Raw genomic sequence first — 22,866 nt, 5'->3', positions numbered from 1 at the left:
TCCCCTCCATATATCTCTGACCTCATCTCCCGCTACCTGCCCACACGTAACCTCAGATCCTCCAACGACCTCCCACTCCGCTCTGCCCTCATCCGCTCCTCACACAACCGTCTCCAAGACTTCTCCCGTGCATCCCCCATACTCTGGAACTCCTTACCACGACACATAAGACTGACCCCCACAATCACAGGATTCAAGAAGGCGCTGAAGACTCACCTATTCAGGAAGGCCTACAACCTCCAATAACACTATCACCGCACTGCCATCTGTACAGTCTCCCCCTCTCCTTCTGTCTCTACCCCCCTTCCCTCATAGATTGTAAGCCCTCGCGGGCAGGGCCCTCTACCCCACTGTGCTAGCCGATCACTGTTAGTATGATATGTACCTGTATATTTTGTGTATTGTATGTAACCCCCAAATGTAAAGCACCATGGAATTAATGGTGCTATATAAATAAACAATAATAATAATAATAACATTGCATCTAGCAAAACTAGTTGAATGTTTATTCCCAACTTAGATAATCGGTGACAAATAATAAGATCTAGATTTCTGTTGACAATTGATCCAGCACTTTATTTAGGTTACCATGTTTGGTCACATAGTTTTGCAGGTAAAATTGAGTTTTTCTTGTAAAACCCATTCCCCACTGCTGCATCAGGAGGTGGAAGTCTCCCAGTCCTTCTGTGAGACCTTCCTCCCAGATTGGGCTGCATCCCTTACCTGGGCCATAGGTAACCTTGCCAGACTTAACCAGTCTGTGATTGAAACTCTGGAATAGCTGCCTGCCCACACTGATTGTGGTCTCCCCCTGCATGGTCTGTTTCTCCTGGGGATGCCTCTGACTTCCACTTGGAGCATCAGGTAGGCACATCTATATCTGCTGCTACACAGGAACTCATCTGTGCAGTCAGAGATACTCTACATACCTCAGAGGATCCAGATCCTACTTCTCAGGAGGATATCTTCTTCCACCACAGTCACTGCCTTCCTCTGGTCTTCCCCCAGCCTTTTGACCATATCTTGGTGTTTGACCATATCTTGAAGGAACAATGGCTTCACCCAGACTGTTCACTGCCTTCCACTAGGATGTCAGACGTTCTTTTTCCTTTTCAAGACCAGTGTGCCTCAGTCTCCCGCAGTGGACTCTGTGATATCTAGGCTCTCCCATGCCTTTATTTATTCTGCCTTTAGCGGACCCTGCCTCCCACAGCGATCCCTCAGACAAGAGGGTTCACTCTCTTGCCAAATTGGCCTTCGTAGCAGCTGGCTCCTCCCTGCAGCCTTCCATTGGTTCCTCCCTGCTTTTTGGGTGATCAAGGCTTGTAGTTCTTGGGCCAATCGGCTCCAAAAGGGTCTCTCCATTGAAGCCACCTTTACAAGAAAACCAGCTTCTTGTCTCTCAAAGCCTGAGCACTTCAAGTACCTGTGTGATGCTTTCCTCCAAAAAAAAAAAATATATACATATATATAAACTCCTCTCTGAGGCTACAGGAGGAAAAAGCTCACTCCTTCCCAGAGGTGTCCTAAGCTGCAGCCTCTCTCCTTGTGTCACCCTCAGTATTTTTGCTCCTTTCGTGGCTCCACCTCTACACCTCAGGACAGTTTTCCTGGGACTTGACCTCCAAGAAGCCCTCTCTCAAGCCCAGACCTGCAAGGCAGTCCTGCACTAAGTCCTTCAGGCCTTCCTTTTCCAAGCCCTTCTTTTGCCTGAAGGTCTTTTCCCAATCGGGCTCAGGTAGGGGGATGGCTGCTCTACTTCCAGAGAGATCTGTCTTGGCAACACCTGGGTCCAATAGGTGGTATCGACCAGCTACTCAATCGAGTTCTCCTCCCTTCTAAACAGAAGATTTTTCCCAACCAATTTTAACTTTTTCCCCCGCTTGAGCGACTGCCTTTGTTCAGGCCATCTCCTCTCTTCAGTGCAGGTAGTCATTTTCCCTGTCCCTGGTTCAGCGCATTTCTGGGGTTTTTATTCGAACATGTTTACTGTTCCCAAGAAGGATTGTTCTCTTATCCCCATCCTGGACCTAAAGGGGCTCCACATGTTTGTCCGTGTCCACAGGTTCTGCATGGAATCCCTGCAGTTGTGGTGGCATCCCTGGAAACCGGCAAATTTCTGCCGTCAATCGACATCCGCAATGCTCATCTCCACATTCCCATCAGACTTTGCCATCAGCTTTTTCTACGTTTCAGGGTGGGTTTGCGTAATTTTCAGTATTTCATGCTCCCCTTGAAGGCTGGCCTGTGATCCCCTGAGTATTTGCCAAGGTGGTGGTGTCCCTCATGGCCATTTCCTGTTCTAGAGGAGTTGCTGTGACTCCATGCTTGGATGACCTCCTGGTGAAAGCTACCTTCAAGATGGACAATCTGACCAGCTTGATGAGCCAGAGCGCGATTCTTGTTTTCTCACAGTTTTGTAAGGTGGTTGATACCTGTCATAGTACTGTTAATTGTCTTGTAAGGAATTTCTGAACTTTTAATATATCCCTTATCCTTTCTTCTCTCTCCAGATGCTGTAGTCGCAATTAATGGAATCTGGATTTTAATTGAGACTTTTATGGTGAAAGGTGAACTTACATTTTATGCAGTTGATAATGTAATTGATGTCATTGTATATGTGTGGCTGTGAAGGTCTCTGTACATGCAGAATTGAAGTCACTTCAAACATGATATTTTTCCTTCAGCTCTTGCAGTGGCATATCTTTCTTGAGATAAAAAGCATTGAGCTTGTTGATATTCAGGATGACCAATCTTGTCTGGGGCAAGTCAGCACACCTACATACATATTTGATTTCACTGAATCAATGTTTTGTATGAATTGTATGGCTTAAGCATTAGATACATTTAAAGCAAGCCTGTGACCAATAGCTATCTCTGAAGCGGGTACTTTTTAAAGAGGACCTTTCATGGTTTGGGCACAGGCAATTCTATATACTGCTGGAAAGCCGACAGTGCGCTGAATTCAGTGCACTGACTGCTTTCCCGATCTGTGCCCCGGGTAACGGGCTTTCGGTCCTGGTACTGTAGCTCTTTACAGTCAGAAGGACGTTCCTGACAGTCTGTCAGGAACGTCCTTCTTCAAAGCGGCGCCTTTAGCGCTGTACTGTGTGAGCGGGGAGGAACACCCCCTCCCCTCCTGATAATACTCATCTATGGACGAGCACTGTGAGCAGAGGGAGTGGGCATTCCTCCCCGCTCACACTGTACAGCGCCATAGGCGCTGCTGTGGAAAAGGACGTACCTGAAAGACTGTCAGGAACGCCCTTATGACTGTAAAGAGCTACGGTATCGGGACCGAAAGCTCTTTACCCAGGGCACAGATCAGGAAAGCAGACAGTGCGCTGAATTCAGCGCACTGTCAGCTTTGCAGCAGTATATAGAACTGGCTGTGCCCCAAACCATGAAAGGTCTATTTAAATGTATCTAATGCTTAAAGGGGTACTATGGGGAAAAAACAAACAAAAACATGGCAGCTTATTTGAACTGAGCATGCTTCAATTAAGAAACTTTTGTGCCTAGTGGATATGACTGTTTGACCATCAGTGCTATTATAAATGTCTGAATTGCAGTTTTATTGCCACCCTGCAAGAAAGTGGAGAAACTGCATTTTTTTTCCCTTCTGATTTATTTTTTCCCCCCATTCTCCCAATTTAGTATGTAGTATGTAATACTAAACTGTGTCATTAAGAGGTATAATTTGACCCACAAAAAACAAGCTATGTTGACAGAAATCTGAAAAACGCTTTGGATTTTTCAAGGCGAGGAGGGAAAACAGAAATGCAAACTCAAAAATTATTTTGGTCTTGAAGACGTTAAATAGTATCTGCCTCATTCTGTTGTTTTTCTTGCATATATGCATTTCCATAGTCCAGGTGAATATCAGAAACTTTGTAATATATCGTATTAGAGGAAATGCTCCTATCTCCTATTATCTGTTCCCGTCTAAACTACTTCTAGATCTTTTTTTGTTGGTATTAGTTAAGTGACCGTGATTTTACTAGTACATAGGCTTTACTGTGTAATGAAGAAGGCTTAGGCCCCATGCACACAACCAAGTGTAATTATTATTATTATTATTATTATTATTATTATTATTATTATTGTTTAATTATATAGTACCATTAATTCCATGGTGCTTTACATTTAGGGTTGTGGGGCCTATTTGCAGTGGAATGCACTTGGATGACACTTGGTTGCGTGCAGGGGTCTAACTTCTAACATGTGGACTCAGAGGAACATACATTGCTATAGATTATAGTATATTCAAAAGTGTTTGTTTTATATACCTGTTTCATGAGGACCTTTTTTATAGTAGGTCAGGTTGATCCAGATATTTTTACTTTGAAATAACCTTTGCTAGGAATTGGTTAATCGACGTAGAGTGTGAACTACTTTATGGGGTTATTACCAAACTCAACATATGCTATAGAAGAAAAAATACAGTATTAGTATTTCTCTACAGTGAGACACTTGTTAAATGATTTTTATCTTTTTAGGTGGAAACTTCTTTCCTCAAGGTGTTCCTTGGAGTTACATTGTTTTTCTCACAAGTAAGCCCTGGTTGTCTGTAAGCCCATGCTTCTAGACTAGAGATGAAATAAGATGTTTAGAGGTGGTCTACTCCTCTTTTAGATGTAATTTTCAGCACATTTATGCCAGTAGAGGTAAGGGAACCATGCATCAGACTTATTTGTTATCAGCCTATCTGATTAATGAGGTAAGCAATGAACAAAGGGTCAGCGGAGCAAAGACAAATTGTTGTGCATTAGGTTTTTAGTACTTTTAAGCTTTACCCTTCCTTATTAAGCCAAGAAGGGTTTAGTACTTTTTAATCCTGTCATGTTTTCTGGACCATCCAAAAACCGATAATGACCTCTGAAGTTGCGATGTATTATAAAAAGCCTGATTTGCGTGTCTTCTTATTTAAAAACAAAAAACTGCAGTAGTGACTTTGAGTGCCTTATGCTTGCCTCGGTGACAGGACCACTCTCCTGGAACTGATTGCAGATGTTGTAAAAAAATATATTCAGGGAATATATACCAGCATACTTTTTTTTTTTTTTTTTTCTAATATTTTGAAAACCATCCTGGAAAAAAAAAAAAAAAAAAAAACCCTATTGAGGCAGATTTATTAGGCCATGTGTGAAATGTTTTTGGCGTATGAGGCACAAAAGTCACAAAAATTTTGACTTTTTGTTTTCTGCACTACAGTCGACACGTTCCTCAAAAGTGGATGTAGTGAAGGTGTGCAGGGGGCAGGGCCATCCAGCGCAGGGTACATAAATGATGTGCACCCTCCACCAGCTCAGGAGTTATGAAGACTGGCGTCTTATTCTCTCCAGTCATCAAATCTGCCCCATTGTGTTAACATTTCTTTTGCATGGGGTCCTGTAGACAACTCATGCCCCTAACTGTATGCCGTACTATTCCATATGTCTGGACTTTATTTTGCACATACTTCAGGAGATTTCCCAGGTACATGCATACAATACCGCAAAATCAGTATAAAGTCTATTTCATTCTGCTCTCTCTAGTGTTGACTTTTTGGCTCAGAATGTTTACAAGTGTGCTTTTTTTTTTTTTTTTTTTTTTTTATTCTTTCTAGTATATGGGGCTGAAGTTCTTTTGAAGGTGACTGGCTTGGGTCCACTGGAATACTTCACATCAGGATGGAATCTGTGAGTGTTTCTTATTGGACAACCAATCATTCTTTTGTAAATATAGATCCACTTGCTCGTGTTAAGTGAGTTATAGACCACACAGATGCTGATCTCTGTCGGTGGTGCTAGTTTTCCAACGTGTGCTCAGTGTACTTAAAGAGTTTTCCAGGGCTTATATATTGATGACCTATCCTCAGGATAGCTCATTAAGGTCAGATCAGTGAGGTCCAACACCCGGACCACCCATCGATCGGCTGCTTGAGGAGGCTGCAGCATTGGGGCAGTACTGTGGACTCTTCACTAAATACCATGCACAACATTGTACATATTGTAGGAGCTTTGCTTTGTATAGAAGCTCAACCTCATTTACAGTACTGTGGAAAAGTTGTATGCAGTTGTAGAAAAATGCTGCAAAGTAAGAATGCTTTCTAACAGAAGTAGTAATTGTTTATTTTTGGTAAATAACAAAACTAAGTGAATGAACAAAAGGAAAATGTACCGTATATACTCGAGTATAAGCTGACCCGAATATAAGCCGACCCCCCTAATTTTACCACAAAAAACTGGGAAAACTTATTGACTCGAGTATAAGCCGAGGGGGGAAATGCAGCAGCTACTGGAAAATTTCAAAAATTAAAATGGTCGAGTTCTTGGGTGCAGTAAGTGCTGGGAAAGGGGAGGGGGTGTTTTGGTTGTCTGTCTGCCCCTTCCCTGAGCTTGAGGACTGGGTTTTTTACCCCCACTTGGAATTCAGCCTGGCTGAATATAGGGGATCTGCAGTGCTCCTATTAACCCCTTCCCGACGGAATAGAAGCACTGCAGATCCCCTATATTCAGTAGACCGGGCACTGTCAGACACAGGGATACCTAATGTGTATGTGTTTCACAGTCATTTTCTACTTTGAGGGCAGGTTCACACCAGCGCCCAATCTCAGTTATGCAGGTTTCCGTTTCCTGCCCGAGAAACATTCATGGGTTTGAAAAGTGTCCGCCGGTGAGCGTCTTCTGCTCTCCGCATTGAAACCGTTTTTTGGGTTTTTTTAGTGGGACATGCAGGACTTTGTGTCCAGTAAAAAACAAAACGGTTTCGCCATGGGCAGCAGAAGACGGCTCACCCACAGACACTGAATGTCGGTTTCTGTCTTCTGCTGACAGAAAACGGAAACCTGCATAACTGAGATCAGGTGCTGGTGTGAACCCGCTGTGAACTTTTATTTATTTTATTTTTTATTATATTTTTTTTAAACTTTTTTTTAGCCCCCCTGGGGGACTTGAACCTGCAGTCATTTGATTGCAAGTTCCATAGACGGCAATACAAGTGTATTGCCGTCTATGGGAGATTCTCTACATTACTATTACGGCTGGTCATAGACCAGCCGTAATAGTAATATAGCGATGACAGGCCTGGGAGCCTTCATTAGGCTCCCGGCTGTTGTCGGAACAGGTCGGCTACTGCGAGCTCGCTGCGCAGGAGCCGGCCTGCAACTTTAAAAGTATGGGGCCGGTAGGGACCGGCCCCGGGGGCTAATTTTGAACTAGGAGGGAGGGAGGACATCTCCGGAGGGCACCTCCGCTGTAACGCTTACAGCAGAGATGCCACAGCTTATGCCTACAATCAGAGATCGCAGGCATAAGCTTCAGCATCTCTGCTGTAAGCATTACAGCGGAGGTGCTGGTTTCTATGGCGACCGCTCTGCAGAGCGGCGCCATTACGTTTACAGCCCGGCATCCGGACCCGGCATCCAGACACCGCGGCGGGTGCCGGGGCCCACAGCATCGCCACGCTCCTGCCAGGAGCGCGGCGATGCTGTACATTAAAATCTGCAGAAGTACTTACGGTACTTCTGCTAGCAGGGCAGGAAGCAGACATGCCGGGTGCGGGCCTGAGTTTACGTGGCTACGTCACCCGGCGTGTGATGGAGCGGTGGGGGGGGGCGGAGTCTGCTATCCTGGCCTGCTAGCAGAAAATTACCGTAATGACCCGAATATAAGCCGAGGAGCACTTTTTCAGCACAAAAACTGTGCTGAAAAACTCGGCTTATACTCGAGTATATACGGTAAATCAATTAAATGTTTGGTGTGATCTGCTTTCAGAACAGCATCAGTTATTCTAGATATACTTGCAAGGGGTTATCAATATGTAAATCCTAGATTACCCCTGTAGCCTTATAGTGTCTGGCTGCTCTCTTTCGATGGCAAACGTGGCAGGTGCTGAGTCTGCAGCGACCTCTTTTGGCGTCACTGTAGATTACTCTCCTGATCCTGCAATGTCATAGGAACAGATTGGGTCTCAGATTTTCAGTTTAATATTACTTTTGCCTTCTCTTTTACACACAGCATAGCTCTAAATAAGCACTTTGTAGAGAATAGAGCAGAGCTGCTGTGTTTTGGCCTCCTAAGTCACTGACAGAGTTAATCTGGGTCTATTGTGTTCCCCTGTTACTGTGGCTTCTGTGTATTCCCCAGTTACAGCGGAAAATTTAAAATAAAGTAGTAAAGTGTGAAAAATCCCCAGGAATCTTTCATGACCTCATGCTGTAAATAAATATAAAAAAAATAATAGTAAAAATACAAATAAAAGAGAAGCCTCTATTGATACAAAATGTTGCCATAACCACCCTGTTCATGCAAGACTAGACAGCCAGTGTCAATTACTTAGGTAGCCAAACAATTTACAAAAAATAGAGTGCAAAAACTGTGTGTCATTAAGGGGTTAACATGCATAAAACCATTTCATAGCACATTTATCATATACTTATTATCTGTAGGAATACCTGTGTAAAGATGTGATTATTTTTGTGGGAAAGTCACCGCTGTACAGTACATGAAATCGACATATATTAAGACCAATAATAAAAGAAAGATTTATCACATAGGGAGTAAACTGATGTTTGCAGCTTTACTGCAGCCCTTGCAATAATAACCAGGGATAAAATCTTTGTTGTACATGTAGGGCCGCTGACCTCACTATAGGTAATTGCTTTACTGTGCTTATGCTTTCATGTTGTTTGCTTTGTGTCATAGGTTTGATTTCTCTGTGACAATGTTGGCACTGCTGGGACTTTTAGCTTTGGCCTTTGACATGAAGCCTTTCTACTTCATTGTAGTGCTGAGACCTCTTCAGCTGCTCAGGTCAGTTTGTAGTGTATAAATGTATATTGAAGAATACCAAACATAAAGGATTGGTATATCAGTCTAAGGCATCGATCCAAATCTCTTTTATGTCTGCTGCATCTAAGATAACATCACTATTGTAGAAATCAAGCTGCCTAATTGGGAAGTAGTAAAAGTGGCAATGGATCCCCTAATATTGACTGTAAGAATATTATTTTAACTGTTGTACGTATGTAAAGAACAATGCTGCATAAAAATACATAAATATAAAAATATACCTGCCCCACAATTTACAAGACCTCACTTAAAAAAAAAAAAAAAAAAAAAAAAAAAAAAAAAAAAGTACTGAGCAAAGATTTGTCTGTTCAGAAGAGAAGAGTGTTCAATGATGGGAGTACTGGACAATCCTTATGTCCTTTATCCATTTAGCCATTCAGATCTTTAACCTGACATACATTTACATACATACTTTTTTTTAATTTTTTTAATCTAAATAAGTCTTGTATGTGTAGTACAGATTGACTTTCTAAGACTAGGTTCACATCTGTGCATGAGTCTAGCCAGACTGCAGTAACCTGTGGATCCCATAGACTATAATGGGGTTCGTCGGGTGTCCACCGTTTTTAGTCATGCTGGACATTTCTCTCCGACAACATTTGGCTGTTTCTGGCACAGATGTGAACCTAGCCTTAGTCAAGAAAGCAATAGCAACTGAATCCTTGAAATAATAATATAATTGCACTAGCTAGTACCCGCGACTTCATCTGCGGTGATTGTAGAAGTGGGTAAATACAAGCGCGGGTAAGGTTTTAGTAGTGTGTATAAGGTATGGGATATGAAATGTAACTGTGTATCTTGTTTTTGCTGTAATCCAGAGAATATGTGAGACTTTTATGTTGAAGTTAATTTGTATTTCTGCTGCTATACGTTGTTGTGAAAACCTGTACATAGTGTGTTTGGTACAGAGGTATTTCAAGTTAATATACTTCGATATACGACATTGTATGATTTGTTGTTTTCTGCCAGTACATGTAAGTTTTGGGCACAGGATATTCTTGAGCAAGCAACATAAAGTTGTCCATGTGAGAAGCCTGGTGTGGCCAAATGTATTCCTGCTACTTTCAGCGTTTGTCCTTGCGATTTATTAGGGTAAACAGGCAGATTGTTAAGATGTTATGGGCCGTAACGTGTGTATGGTGTGTTCAAAGGGTACAGCGGAGTGTAGAGGAGAGAAGGAGTGATTGCGGCTGTGGAGCCGAACTTACCAGTGTGGAGTGTAGAGCTTGGGAAAGTGGATGGATGGTGAAAAAGAAACAGCAGGGTGGTCAGAGTGCCGTCGGGGAGTGTAGCTGGCTGGAGACAGTATGTCGGGTACGTTGGAGGCACAAAATGGTGGCGTGCAGGAACACGTTGTGTAGGTGGGTAACATGCACATGCTCCTGGCAACACAGTAGAGTGGGCGGTGTTGCAGATCGTGCAAGGGGTGGAGGGTCGGCAAACATGGCTTCTCCGGAGCGTGGAAGAAGTAGCCTCCTGCAGTATCGTTAAGGTGAGGGGCAAAGTCTTAAAGTATCTGTAAATTTGATTGTGTGGGGTTAGGGGCTTGGCTATAGAGGGCAATAGGAAGTTTTGTAGTTTGCTATGCTTGAAAGTGTGTGAGATTACACAGATGCAGATGTGAGTGGGTTTTCTGGAGGTGCTAGGAAAAACGTATGTGCGCTATTGTGACGAAAAGTAGCCTATTGCGCAATCCAGTGTAGTAACTATGTTTGTGGAAACTTTCAGCCGAATCGGTGGAGCGGGTTTTACGTGATTGAGGAACAAACATCCAAACACACAAACATCCAAACTCACAAACTTTCACCTTTATAATATTAATAGGATTGTTATGGTATCTGTCAGAAAATATTAACAATGGACACTAGCTGATTAGTTAATCTGGATCTTTACTACTTCTGACTGATCATGGCCATTTCTGAAGGAGTTGGTGCAGGAGTCGAAATCAGACTGTGGAAAAATAGTAGAGTTGAAGTTGGTAGTTTGGCCAACGGGCTACGGGTTGGTTGCCATTGCTTGATGCCTGGACTTTAGTGAGAAATCTATAGATCATTCTCTCACCTAATCATATAGCGCACCTTCCACTTGTGTTTGTGATGTGCAAATTCATTAGAAAAGGTGGAAATACCCCCTTTTGCATTTCCTTTCTACTATAGAAATGCAATCTGTTTGCGTTTTATGTCATCTATAGCTAAGATAACATGTACATAGTAGAAATTGAGCAGCCGGTGTGGGAAGTGGTAATGGATCCTTGAATATTGACGGTAAGAATTTAGTGGTGTCTAATCTAGTGTTATAATTTTACAGGCTTTTCAAATTGAAGAAGCGTTACAGGACAGTGCTAGACACCATGCTTGAGTTACTGCCAAGGATGGCCAGGTAATAAAATATCCTCCATGCTCTTGTCCTAGTCCCCACTGTGTTATAAAATACTGAACAGTTTTATTCTCTCTCCACAGCCTCGGGCTTACACTCCTTATATTTTATTACTCTTTTTCCATTGTGGGAATGGAATTTTTCTCTGGTGTGCTTTACCCCAACTGTTGCAAGTGAGTGGTGTAGGTAGATGGTGCTCTCACAATAAAATACATGGGATACTGTAAGGCAAATCTTCTCTGACTGTATTTACTGGGTCTATTATTGGGCTTCACCAATTGTGGCTGAAGTCTATGCCAGAATTAAAAATATGGATGACTATATCCTGTCTGTAGCAACAGGAGGGATCATGACGGGCACTTTTTGTGCTGATGAGACAGTCCCTTTACCATGAGCGTCAATTGACCCTCAGTGAGTGTTGATTGACTCTCATTGGAGTGCCTTTTAGCAGGGCATGAATGGTTACACTAACATTGACAATAAACCATCACTGGTGTGCCTGTCCTTACATTATTGTTGACTGCACATGTCTGTCTGTTTACTCAAGAACTGCTGCTGAGGCCTGGTTTACATCTGTGTTTGGTATTCTGATTGGGGAGTCCGCTTGGGCCCCCCGAATAGAATACTGAAGCAGTGAGCAATGAAAGCGCCCTATAGACTACAATGGCTTGGATCAACTACACTACATTTTGAAGGATTCACTAGTATATCCCGCAATGTTTCTCTCATGGACTATTCTATATTAAAGTGTCATACACTCACCGGCCACTTTATTAGGTACACCTGTCCAACTGCTCGTTAACACTTAATTTCTAATCAGCCAATCACATGGCGGCAACTCAGTGCATTTAGGCATGTAGACATGGTCAAGACAATCTCCTGCAGTTCAAACCGAGCATCAGTATGGGGAAGAAAGGTGATTTGAGTGCCTTTGAACGTGGCATGGTTGTTGGTGCCAGAAGGGCTGGTCTGAGTATTTCAGAACTGCTGATCTACTGGGATTTTCACGCACAACCATCTCTAGGGTTTACAGAGAATGGTCCGAAAAAGAAAAAACATCCAGTGAGCGGCAGTTCTGTGGGCGGAAATGCGTTGTTGATGCCAGAGGTCAGAGGAGAATGGCCAGACTGGTTCGAGCTGATAGAAAGGCAACAGTGACTCAGATAGCCACCCGTTACAACCAAGGTAGCCAGAAGAGCATCTCTGAACGCACAGTACGTCGAACTTTGAGGCAGATGGGCTACAGCAGCAGAAGACCACACCGGGTGCCACTCCTTTCAGCTAAGAACAGGAAACTGAGGCTACAATTTGCACAAGCTCATCGAAATTGGACAATTGAAGATTGGAAAAACGTTGCCTGGTCTGATGAGTCTCGATTTCTGCTGCGACATTCGGATGGTAGGGTCAGAATTTGGCGTCAACAACATGAAAGCATGGATCCATCCTGCCTTGTATCAACGGTTCAGGCTGGTGGTGGTGGTGTCATGGTGTGGGGAATATTTTCTTGGCACTCTTTGGGCCCCTTGGTACCAATTGAGCATCGTTGCAACGCCAAAGCCTACCTGAGTATTGTTGCTGACCATGTCCATCCCTTAATGACCACAATGTACCCAACATCTGATGGCTACTTTCAGCAGGATAATGCGCCATGTCATAAAGCTGGAATCATCTCAGACTGGTTTCTTGAACATGACAATGAGTTCACTGTACTCCAATGGCCTCCACAGTCACCAGATCTCAATCCAATAGAGCATCTTTGGGATGTGGTGGAACGGGAGATTCGCATCATGGATGTGCAGCCGACAAATCTGCGGCAACTGTGTGATGCCATCATGTCAATATGGACCACAATCTCTGAGGAATGCTTCCAGCACCTTGTTGAATCTATGCCACGAAGAATTGAGGCAGTTCTGAAGGCAAAAGGGGGTCCAACCCGTTACTAGCATGGTGTACCTAATAAAGTGGCCAGTGAGTGTATTTCTGCAGATAAGCTAACCATATAGAGGGTTTATGATGACTTTTATCAGTCTGTCATGTAAATTATTAGACCTGTTCCTCAAGTATAACTATGTCCTCTTCTCTTTAGTACTAGTACTGTAGCAGAGTCTTACCGTTTGCTGAACCACACTGTGGGCAACCAAACTCAGATAGGAGGAGGTTACTACTACCTGAATAACTTTGACAACATCCTTATCAGCTTTGGTAAGAGGAAACTGAATTATAACATACTTTATTTATATACCCTTATTAGAGGGAAACTGTCACTGAACCTGTACCTAGCAGATTGGCCTGACTGACCACCTTGTGTCTCCAATGTTGCCTGTCCCTTGAAAGAAAGACAACCCTCTTCATCTGTTTCTCTTCAGTTGGATTGATAAATATTGTGAGAAAATATTCAGTTTAACCTGTATTTTATTCAGTTAAATCCTTGCTTTTATTGTGCTCAGGAGTCCAGTGGGCAGTCTTATCAATGATTGAGAGCCTTTTCTATTTGAAAGTGAATACAGAGATAGATGTCAATCAAAGAGAAGGACCACCCACTGGACTGTTAAGACCAGAAAGAGCTTGGATTAAAGGGGTATTCCCACCTCACATACTCACCAGTCTTTACTGCTGTAAAATTTTCTTTCTTCCTGGTTTCTTGCATCATTTGGCGGGTGGGGTTTCACATGCAACCTGCCGTTTAGCTCCGCCCCCAAATTTGCGTGTCGCTTCGCCCACCCATATTGGACTATGAAGTACAGGCAGCAGCAACTCCATTCTGTGTTACATACAGACACTGCCTGTCTCTGCCATAATGAACACAACTGAATTAGCTAGCCTGATAACTGGGAGAACAGAAGAAATGGTAGCTCCTCTCCCCTATCTGAGAGCAGGACCTAGGTCACATGGTGTAGACACAGGAATAGCTAGATACACAGGCTCGCTCCCTGCATTTAGCCCCTCCTCCCTCCCCCCTCAGAGCAGCAGATACATCATTTGTCTCAGGAGCAGCTAGGTCAGGGCTGTGGCCACAAAGAATTGAATAAAGTAAGATAGTGGACAAACAAAGCAGTTTTGCTGAAGCAATGTATTTAGGAAAAGTCTTACATCCACATTAACAAGCAGTATAGATAGGATCCTTGTGATGGGACAACCCCTTTAATTTGAATACAATACAAGTTACAAGTTTTCAGCAAACTATTTATCAATCTTACCATGCTGCCCATCAATAGGACTACATGTACAACATGACAGGTTCTTTATCTTTTACAGGGTTTATCCTTTTTCTGGTATTGATGGCCTATCTTTAGGTTAGGCCATTGATATTAGATCTGCGGGGATCCAACACCCGGAACTCCCTGCAGTTCATAGGTACCGAGACAGCGCAGCTCCTGCTAATGTTTAGTGTAGCTACTGCAGCGCTGTCCCATAGACTTCAATGGGCTTGTGGTATATAAACATTAGTCATGCTGTCTTGGTACAGGAGATCTGTTGGGGTCTTAAATGTCTGACCCCTCTCTAATATTGATAGCCTGTCGTAAGAATAGGCCATCAATACTAGAATCTGCTTAGCCTTTTTAACCCCTTCCCGACATGCGCCGTAATAGTACGGCGCATGTCGGGTCTGTAACTATGGCGACCGCCCGGGAGCCGGGCGGCCGCCATAGCCGCCGGGTGTCTACTGCTTTAAGCAGTAGACAACCGGCTCTAATGCCTCCGATCGGTCCCCGGACCGATCGGAGGCATTAACCCCTCCGGCGCCGCGGTCAAAGGCGCCGGAGGCGCCATTTTCCCGGCGGCGCATGGGCGCCGCCATTTTGGCCGGGATCGCCGGCTCCTGGAGCATGCTCCAGGGCTGACGTCCCGTTGCCATGACAGCCGGGAACCTTGTACAGGCTCCCAGGCTTGTATGCAAATCCTTTCTTTTGCAGGCTGGTCTATGCAGCCTGCAAAAGAAAGGATGCTTTTTTGCAATGCATTGTGATCAGACCCCTGGGGTTCAACACTCCTAGGGGGTCTAATAAATGCAAAAAAAAAAATAAAAAAAAAAAGTTAAAAAAAATATAAAAAGAATTAAAAGTTCAAATCACCCCCCTTTCCCTAGAACACATATAAAAGTAGTTAAAAACTGTGAAACATATACATGTTAGGTATCCCCGCGTCCGAAATCGCCCGCTATACAAATATATAAAAATATTTTTCCTGTTCGGTAAACGCCGTAGCGGGAAAAATAGTCGAAAGTGCCAAACCGCCGTTTTTTCACTGTTTTGATTCTGATAAAAATTTGAATAAAAAGTGATCAAAGCAATAACATTTCCCGAAAATGGTAGAACTAAAAAGTACACCCGGCCCCGCAAAAAAAGACGCCCTATGCATCCCCGTACACTTACGCAAAAAAGAGTTACGGCCGTCGGAATATGGCGACTTTTAGAAAAAAAATTTTTTAACACAGTTTTGGAATTTTTTTTAGGGGTCAAAATGTAAATAAAACCATATAAAGTTGGTATCCCTGGAACCGTAACGAAACACAGAATACAGGGGACATGTCATTTTGGCTGCACAGTGAACGCCGTAAAACCAAAGCCCGTAAGAAAGTCGCAGAAATGCATTTTTTCTTCAAATCCACTCCATTCTGAATTTTTTTCCTGCTTCCCAGTACATTATATACAATAATTAATGGCGGCATCATGAAGAAAAAATTGTCCTGCAAAAATTAAGACCTCATATGGCTCTGGGAGCGGAGAAATAAAAAAGTTATGGGGTTTAGAAGGAGGGGAGTCAAAAACGAAAATCAAAAAATGCCATCGGCGGGAAGGGGTTAAAGTACAGTAGCTTGAAGAGATTTTCTAACTGTTGCTGGGATCATCTAACACACAAGAACTTCATTTGCAGCATAAAATCATAGTCTAAAGAGGTTGTTCATTTGAACAACCCTCATGTAGTTTTCAGGTGATTATAGGGGTCTCTTTTTGCATTATCTGTTATCACCAGGGAAATGCAGCCATTATATATGATGATGTATTTTGTTTCTATACTCTTTTCTACTATTGTATATAGGAATGCATAGAGGAAACTAAGTGGAATGTCTTTCTCATTTTTGTCTGCTCAGTCTTCCATTTAATTATGTTTTTTTATTTGTAGTTACTTTATTTGAGCTAACTGTGGTGAACAACTGGTATATCATCATGGTAGGTGCTTCATCCAGGTCTACTTTACAATTTAAGAATTGAAAGTCAAAGCGCATTGTCCATAATTCATGTTCCTCTATACTTTCCAATCTACATGTTTTATGTCTTTAATAGGAAGGAGTCACTTCCCAAACTTCACATTGGGCGCGACTTTACTTTATGGTGTTTTATATAGTCACTATGGTGAGTATAATATATGGGGCTATTTATATCATCTGTCCTGTTGATTTTTAACCATTTAATCCTCGATCTATTTCTAGGTTGTCTTAACCATTATTGTTGCCTGCATTCTGGATGCTTTTGTTTTCCGAATGAATTACTGCAGGAAGAACAAAGATGTGGAAGGTATGGAATAAGGTGGCCATACACTTCAAATAACTATTGATGATAAAAGCCATTCCTCCTAACTCTACTATTCACTACTCGCCATATATACATTTGTTATCATTGGTGAGGTGGAAATAACCTGCTTAAATCCTTTTTTTTTTTTTTAATGAATACTCTTTGTAATGCACTTTATTAACAAACATTGGCTTCTTTTAGTGAAATGCTGCATTTATAATATTTTGTAGTGTAGACTTAGATGCAGGCAACACAAGTATCAATTTTTTTTTTTTAATGAATTTTCTAGGCAAACTTTACTACTGTATAAGTAAGATTTGTAACACTAGATAAAAAACATTTGGCGTTCTGAATGTAAAGTACCAGTCTCTGGACAGTGACACATGGAAATAAAATAACTAATAAAGGTAAATGTATGCTTAGTGACTGTACATTTGTTTATTAATATAGATGAAAAAGGGATCACTCTGGAGATGGAGGTAGGCAGAGAAGAGTTAACAATGATCCTGAGACATGCACAAAACAGCGAGGAAAAAAACCAAGTGCGGAAACTGCTTATTCACTTACAGTCTAATCAGGTGGGTCATATAAATAAATAATAATAATATGGCCACATTCTTAAAGGGGTTGTCCCACAAAGCTCCACATTCAACCTGACCGCAGCCAGGCTCAAAGTGGGTAGGACTGGTGATGTTCTGCGCTCCCATTCGCTTAAGTGGGAGTGCCAGAGACAGCCAAAGTACAGAACTTGGCTATCTCTGGCAAGTAAATACTCAAAATTTTATTAGATAAAAATGTTTGTATTGTTTCTGCCACTTATTAGGCTCTATTCCGACTTCATGCTATACTGACATTCACTCTGAAATCTGTGCTTAACCTGTCTTACTAGAACCAGGTGGGGCTGTGTCTCATAGATGTATTAGACTACAGCTCATAAAAGAAGAATATGGAGAGGAGAGGGGGATGAGTGAGCAGAAACTGAGTGAGACGAGAGAGACACTTCTAGAGTTTCTCACCCCAAGTTTATTATTTCCTTGAATACTAGTCAAGGAAATAATATCCTATGTCTGTAATATCCTATATGCTGCTTCTAAGGCAAGGTTCACATTAGTGTTTGAACTACTTTTGGGATTTCCGTCCCAAAATCTGCTTGAAAAATGCAAGCAAGAATTTTCTATCCACATTTTTCTGGATTATTCGGACAGAAACCCAGCAGACCCCTGGTCTATGGGACCACTGATTTCCATGTATAACCACTTTTTATGCAGGTTAGCTTTTTTTTTTCAGGTCTCCAAGCGGACCCAAAGAAAGGAAAGCTAAACGTTAGTGTGAACCTAGTATAAGTGAGAGAGTGATGAAGCAGATGCTCTTTGGAACTTTTTGGGTTTATTTTTTATTGTTGTTGTAGAAGTTCTTAATTTCTTAAGTTCTGCTTAATTTCACATTGTGTCCTTGTCATTCTATTAAAATGTATGATATTTTGCGTGTTCCTGCATTCAGGTATCGGTACTGTAGCAATTAGTTTATGTCTTCCAGACATGTTGCATTATTTATTTAATTGTAAATTATCTGCCTTTATCATTCAGAGCTTCTTTCCTATTAACCTTTTGTGTATGCTGAATGCAATCCTTTTAACATCTCTCACTTCCATCATATGGTTTCAGGCTGCTTCTGTGCTGTTTGTGGGCAGAAGGTCTCAAACAAAGAGTGACCTTAGCATGAAGATGTATGAAGAAGAAATTCAGGTTAGATAGAAAATCTTTCTATGATTTCTTCATTTGATACTATTTTGTATAAGAGAAAATACATTCAATTAAGAAGAAGAATATTTCTAAACAGTCAGCAGCTTCAGGAATACCAACATTTGGGCAAATCCCATGAATTTCTGAAAGTTATATATCGACTTTTGCTTGAACGGCCAAGGGCTCGTTCACATCTGCATCTGGCACTCTGTTATGCAGGTTTCCGTTTCCTGCATAAAACAGAGCAGGAGACGGAAACCTGAAGGAGTCTCTCTCACCCATTCATTTGAATGGGTGAGAAAGATGTCCGGCCGTGAGCGTTTTATGCTCTCCGCCGCAAAACCGGGTTTTTTAATCCAGACACAGTCGGACATGCAGTACTCGGTATCTGGATTAAAAAAACGGTTTCGCGGCGGAGAGCATAAAACACTCACCGCCGCTCACGGCCGGACCCGGTCTGTGCTTTCCGTCTTCTTGCAGGCAGAAGACGGAAAGCACAGAACAGAGACCCGAACACAGGTGTGAACCTAGCTTAAGCAACACTCAACTGATCACATAAATGATCCCCTGACTTGGGCATTCAAAATCTAAGTACTGCGTATATCTAGGATAGATTGACACATGACATAATTTTATCTGCAAAAATCCTTTTTTTTTTTCTTTTTTTTTTTTGCAGATTTCACTCTTTGCAATGTATAGGTTTAGGTTTTGTTAGGCCCTTGACTACCTTTGTAATTCTATTGTGACCCTGCAGTTGCACTGTGAGGTACTGATGGACTGGCAGAAGAAGCTCCCCTCCTCTGTCAAGCTGCTTAGATGCTGTAGTGAATAGCGAATACAGCATGTACATTGTTAAATAACTAGGATACAACATCACTGATTCCAGCTGTTACAGCAAGTCAGTAAACGCTGGCTACTGATGATTACCTGGACCCATGTAATCTTTCTAACGTAAAATGACTAAATAAGAACATCAGATTTGTTATCATCAGCTTGCTGACAGTTTCTAGCTGGCAACAGAATTTATTTTCTAAATTAAAGTGCGCTTAAACTTTTGAATAACTTTTAAATTTCTGCCAGCATTTGTGTTATTGATAAAAGTGGTAATATACTTTCATTAGCAGATTTTAGATTCTTTCTGTGAAATCCTGTGCTGAAATATTTTTTTGTCTATTTCTCTATTGCAAGCGGAAATCTGTAGCTGAGCTGGATGTCACTTCAAACAGTTATTTTGGACATGATAAAACTTAGAACAGTGCTTCTGGGGTCATGTGAAAGAGGAGTTCACATAGATATCACAATTTGAAAAGAACTAGAATTCGCAGTCTGTATGTATTTGCAGGTTCTCCCAATTCTGACTGTTTAATTGGTGATCTATCCAGAAAGAATAAAGATAGAACAGCTGAGAATCTAATCTTTCACATGACACCCACTGGAAGCACTGTTCAGTGTCCCCTTCCCCACAACTTTCAGAGGACAAGCATGCCGATGTGCTGGAGAGATTTTGTATTTTGATCTTAGCCATACCCCTAACACCGTACATGTGCCACTGGCTATTCAATGGAGGCTGCTGAAGGGGATATGTCAGGTTACATGACCCTTTATCGGCAGCCATGACATAGTGCAGTACTTCACAACCACGTAGTCAGACCCTTCAAGTTTTATATCTATTGAATAATTTCACACATTTTGTATGTATAGTTTGCTTGCAAATATACACCTTTTTGTTCTGTCGTTTTTCTAATACAGAAAACTATTATTTGTGTTTCTTCTGATAAAACAGGAATGGTACAAGGAGCATGCTCAAGCACAGGGAAAGAAGATGGTAGAGCTTCAGTCTACCCAGGGAGTCCTGCGTCCTCGATCCAGTACTGTTAACTAAATGTATCCACCACCTTCTATTGTATGACTATGCAAGTGTCAGTATTAATATTTAAACTTTGCTCCGAGAGCTAGTAGCCAGGATATTTTAGGGGGATGGTACATGCCTTCAATGGAAACCTTCTCTAGAGTCATATGAAGTACTGTTAACATGTCCAAGGGATATATTGCTGGGACATATTAACACTTTTATATAAACTGTTTTAATATTTTTAATGGGGTGTAAGCTTAATTTCCTGCATTGTTACTGTGAAACACAAACTGCAACCCATAATTTATTCCATTGGGTGGGTTTCTTACTTCTATAACGCTATATGGTAGATGGCAATTTCTACAGAAGTTCCCCAGTAATCCTAAAGGGCATTCCCCACTACAGACAATCAGACCTCACTTTGAGTGTTCCTGTGCTGGCCACTTCTCCAACTCTCCTCTTTCAGTAGTCCTTTCTCCAGCAGTGAAGAAGATGCACATCTATATACAGATGCCTATATTTGTAACATATTAATAAATTTCTTTTTTTAATAACTTCTAGTAGTTTTTTTTATTTTACTAGAGCACATTGTATTTGCCCTCAGCAATTTTTCAATAGTCAACCCAAAACTGCACGTGTACAATATAGTTGACGTCATCATGTTTTATCTTCATATTTATATTGAAGGAAAAACCAAAACAAAACTATAAGCGTTTAGTATGTGATGACAAAAATACAAAAAATGGTTTTGTCATCGAGGCCTAAAACAGATAGGTCACTAAAGGGTTAAAAGGAGTCTGTCACCAGAACCCCACATGTCAACTGAGCCCCACACATAGAAAGGTTCAGGTCACCTGAATCAAACTGAATTTTTCCCATGGAAGTTGATGCCATTGTTGACAACGTAAAAATGTAACTTTTTGGAGCAATGACAACACCTTCGTTGTGACGTCAAAGAGCTGATTTGCTTATTGACCAAAAAAGCAATGTGTTTACAAGGCATGGATTCACAAGGGAAAAACTCAATGTAATTCAGGTGACCCTAACCTATCTATCTGTTGGGGTTGGGATGATATGCTGGGTTCTGGTGACAGACTCCATTTAAAGTTTTTACAGTAATGCTGCTGTGTACACATATTTTGGTAAATGTGCTTAGATATCATCTGTGGTCACTGCCAGCAATGTCATTCAGCCTAATGGGAAATAACTGTGCTTTTGTCACAGGTAAATCCAGCTATACTGTGAGTACACACTTGGGGTTGTGTGCTTACACACTGGCACTGTCCAGTCACCATTGCTACTGTCGGACTGTGAAGGGAGATGTCACTTTGACAAAGGGTTCATTAAAACTAAATTTCTTGGCGCAATAATAGAGAGACACCACAATGCAGCACTCTGAAAAAAGACGAACCAGTATTGTTAGTTCCTGGGGAATGCAAGCATTTATGGAAAAAAATATATCCAGGTAATGACAAGTTCGGTTTCAGATTCCAATCTGTTGCTGTATTTCTCCTATGGCAGATTTACTGATGCAATCCACCAGTGTCATGTAAGTATTCCAGGCTGCCAGAAAAATTGGCACAAGATGCATCAGAATTATTTAGAGACTTGAACTGAAGTTTAGAGAGAGAATTTAGTTTCTGGTTTCAGGTATAACTCGCCAGTTTATCGCTGTGAGGTGGGAAATGGACAAAGCGGTGCATTTTTACCACAGACAACAATGCGCCAATAAATTCTGCCAGTGTCTCATCTTGGGCTGTGTTCCTTTATTCTTTACAAGAATGTGTCCATGCTCTGAGCCCTGTAACAATAGCTCTTGGGTCAACTGTAAAAACATACAAATTAAGTGCGCATGATACACTATTACTGTGTATTAGACAGAGTTTTAGAGGACTCTTCTAAAATATAGACATCTATAGTTTTACATTGTTTGTAGTCTCCAGGAAATCATAGATCATTTTTAGTCTACTAATATATCCTCTTAACCATAACTTTGAGGTCAGAGTTCAGATCTATGATATCTAAAAATAGGGCAACAATGGAAACATAGATAAGTTAATGAGGGAATCCCAAGGTGTAAATTGCTACCCTGGCAGTGATCACCATAATGGTATAACAAAAAACGTATTCGTATTGCATGTGTGTAATACAAAATGGCGTGTAATCTTTAATCCCTTTATACACAGCTCATTGTGATATACCTATATGTCACAGGTTATGCATGAAATGTATGATGCAGACTCAGGTCTGCCAAGGCTCCAGGCCCATCGTGGTAATACTTACATTATTCCCTGCCATAGTTCAGCCTTATTCGCACAACAGTGATAACATTCTTGCAATATCTGTCACATGACTGTTTTGAGAATACATTGTTTTCAACGTGTCCATTCACATGGCCAAAATGGGTGTCAAGAAAAAAACCTGACATGCTCTATATTTGTCCATCAAAATAGACACAGGTGAATAGAGCCAATGACATACATGGGTTGTATAGTGGCCGTCTGACAGCTGATTCAAAAATGGCCATGGCATGGTGGTTATTCACTACT

At 41.7% G+C, this 22,866-nt stretch overlaps 1 protein-coding gene across 2 annotated transcripts in view; it reads left to right on the top strand.

The window, feature by feature from the left end:
* TPCN1 (two pore segment channel 1) overlaps positions 1-20,839 on the top strand; it is a 50,675-nt gene extending 29,836 nt beyond the window's left edge. For both annotated transcript variants that reach the window (XM_075276583.1, XM_075276582.1), the window contains exons 16-28: positions 2,514-2,570; positions 4,500-4,553; positions 5,609-5,681; positions 8,688-8,795; positions 11,142-11,213; positions 11,294-11,383; positions 13,297-13,412; positions 16,335-16,381; positions 16,496-16,564; positions 16,642-16,726; positions 17,174-17,301; positions 18,388-18,468; positions 20,249-20,839. In XM_075276583.1, the coding sequence (XP_075132684.1) occupies positions 2,514-2,570; positions 4,500-4,553; positions 5,609-5,681; positions 8,688-8,795; positions 11,142-11,213; positions 11,294-11,383; positions 13,297-13,412; positions 16,335-16,381; positions 16,496-16,564; positions 16,642-16,726; positions 17,174-17,301; positions 18,388-18,468; positions 20,249-20,347 (1,079 nt within the window). In that variant the 3' untranslated portion in view covers positions 20,348-20,839. The remainder of the gene's footprint in view (positions 1-2,513; positions 2,571-4,499; positions 4,554-5,608; positions 5,682-8,687; positions 8,796-11,141; positions 11,214-11,293; positions 11,384-13,296; positions 13,413-16,334; positions 16,382-16,495; positions 16,565-16,641; positions 16,727-17,173; positions 17,302-18,387; positions 18,469-20,248) is intronic.
* Positions 20,840-22,866: the final 2,027 nt, after the last annotated feature.

This window comes from Leptodactylus fuscus, chromosome 1 (assembly GCF_031893055.1).
Source record: "Leptodactylus fuscus isolate aLepFus1 chromosome 1, aLepFus1.hap2, whole genome shotgun sequence".
Classification (NCBI taxonomy): Eukaryota; Metazoa; Chordata; class Amphibia; order Anura; family Leptodactylidae; genus Leptodactylus; species Leptodactylus fuscus.
Note: the sequence above shows the minus strand (reverse complement) of the source record. Positions and strands in the feature narration are given on the sequence as shown.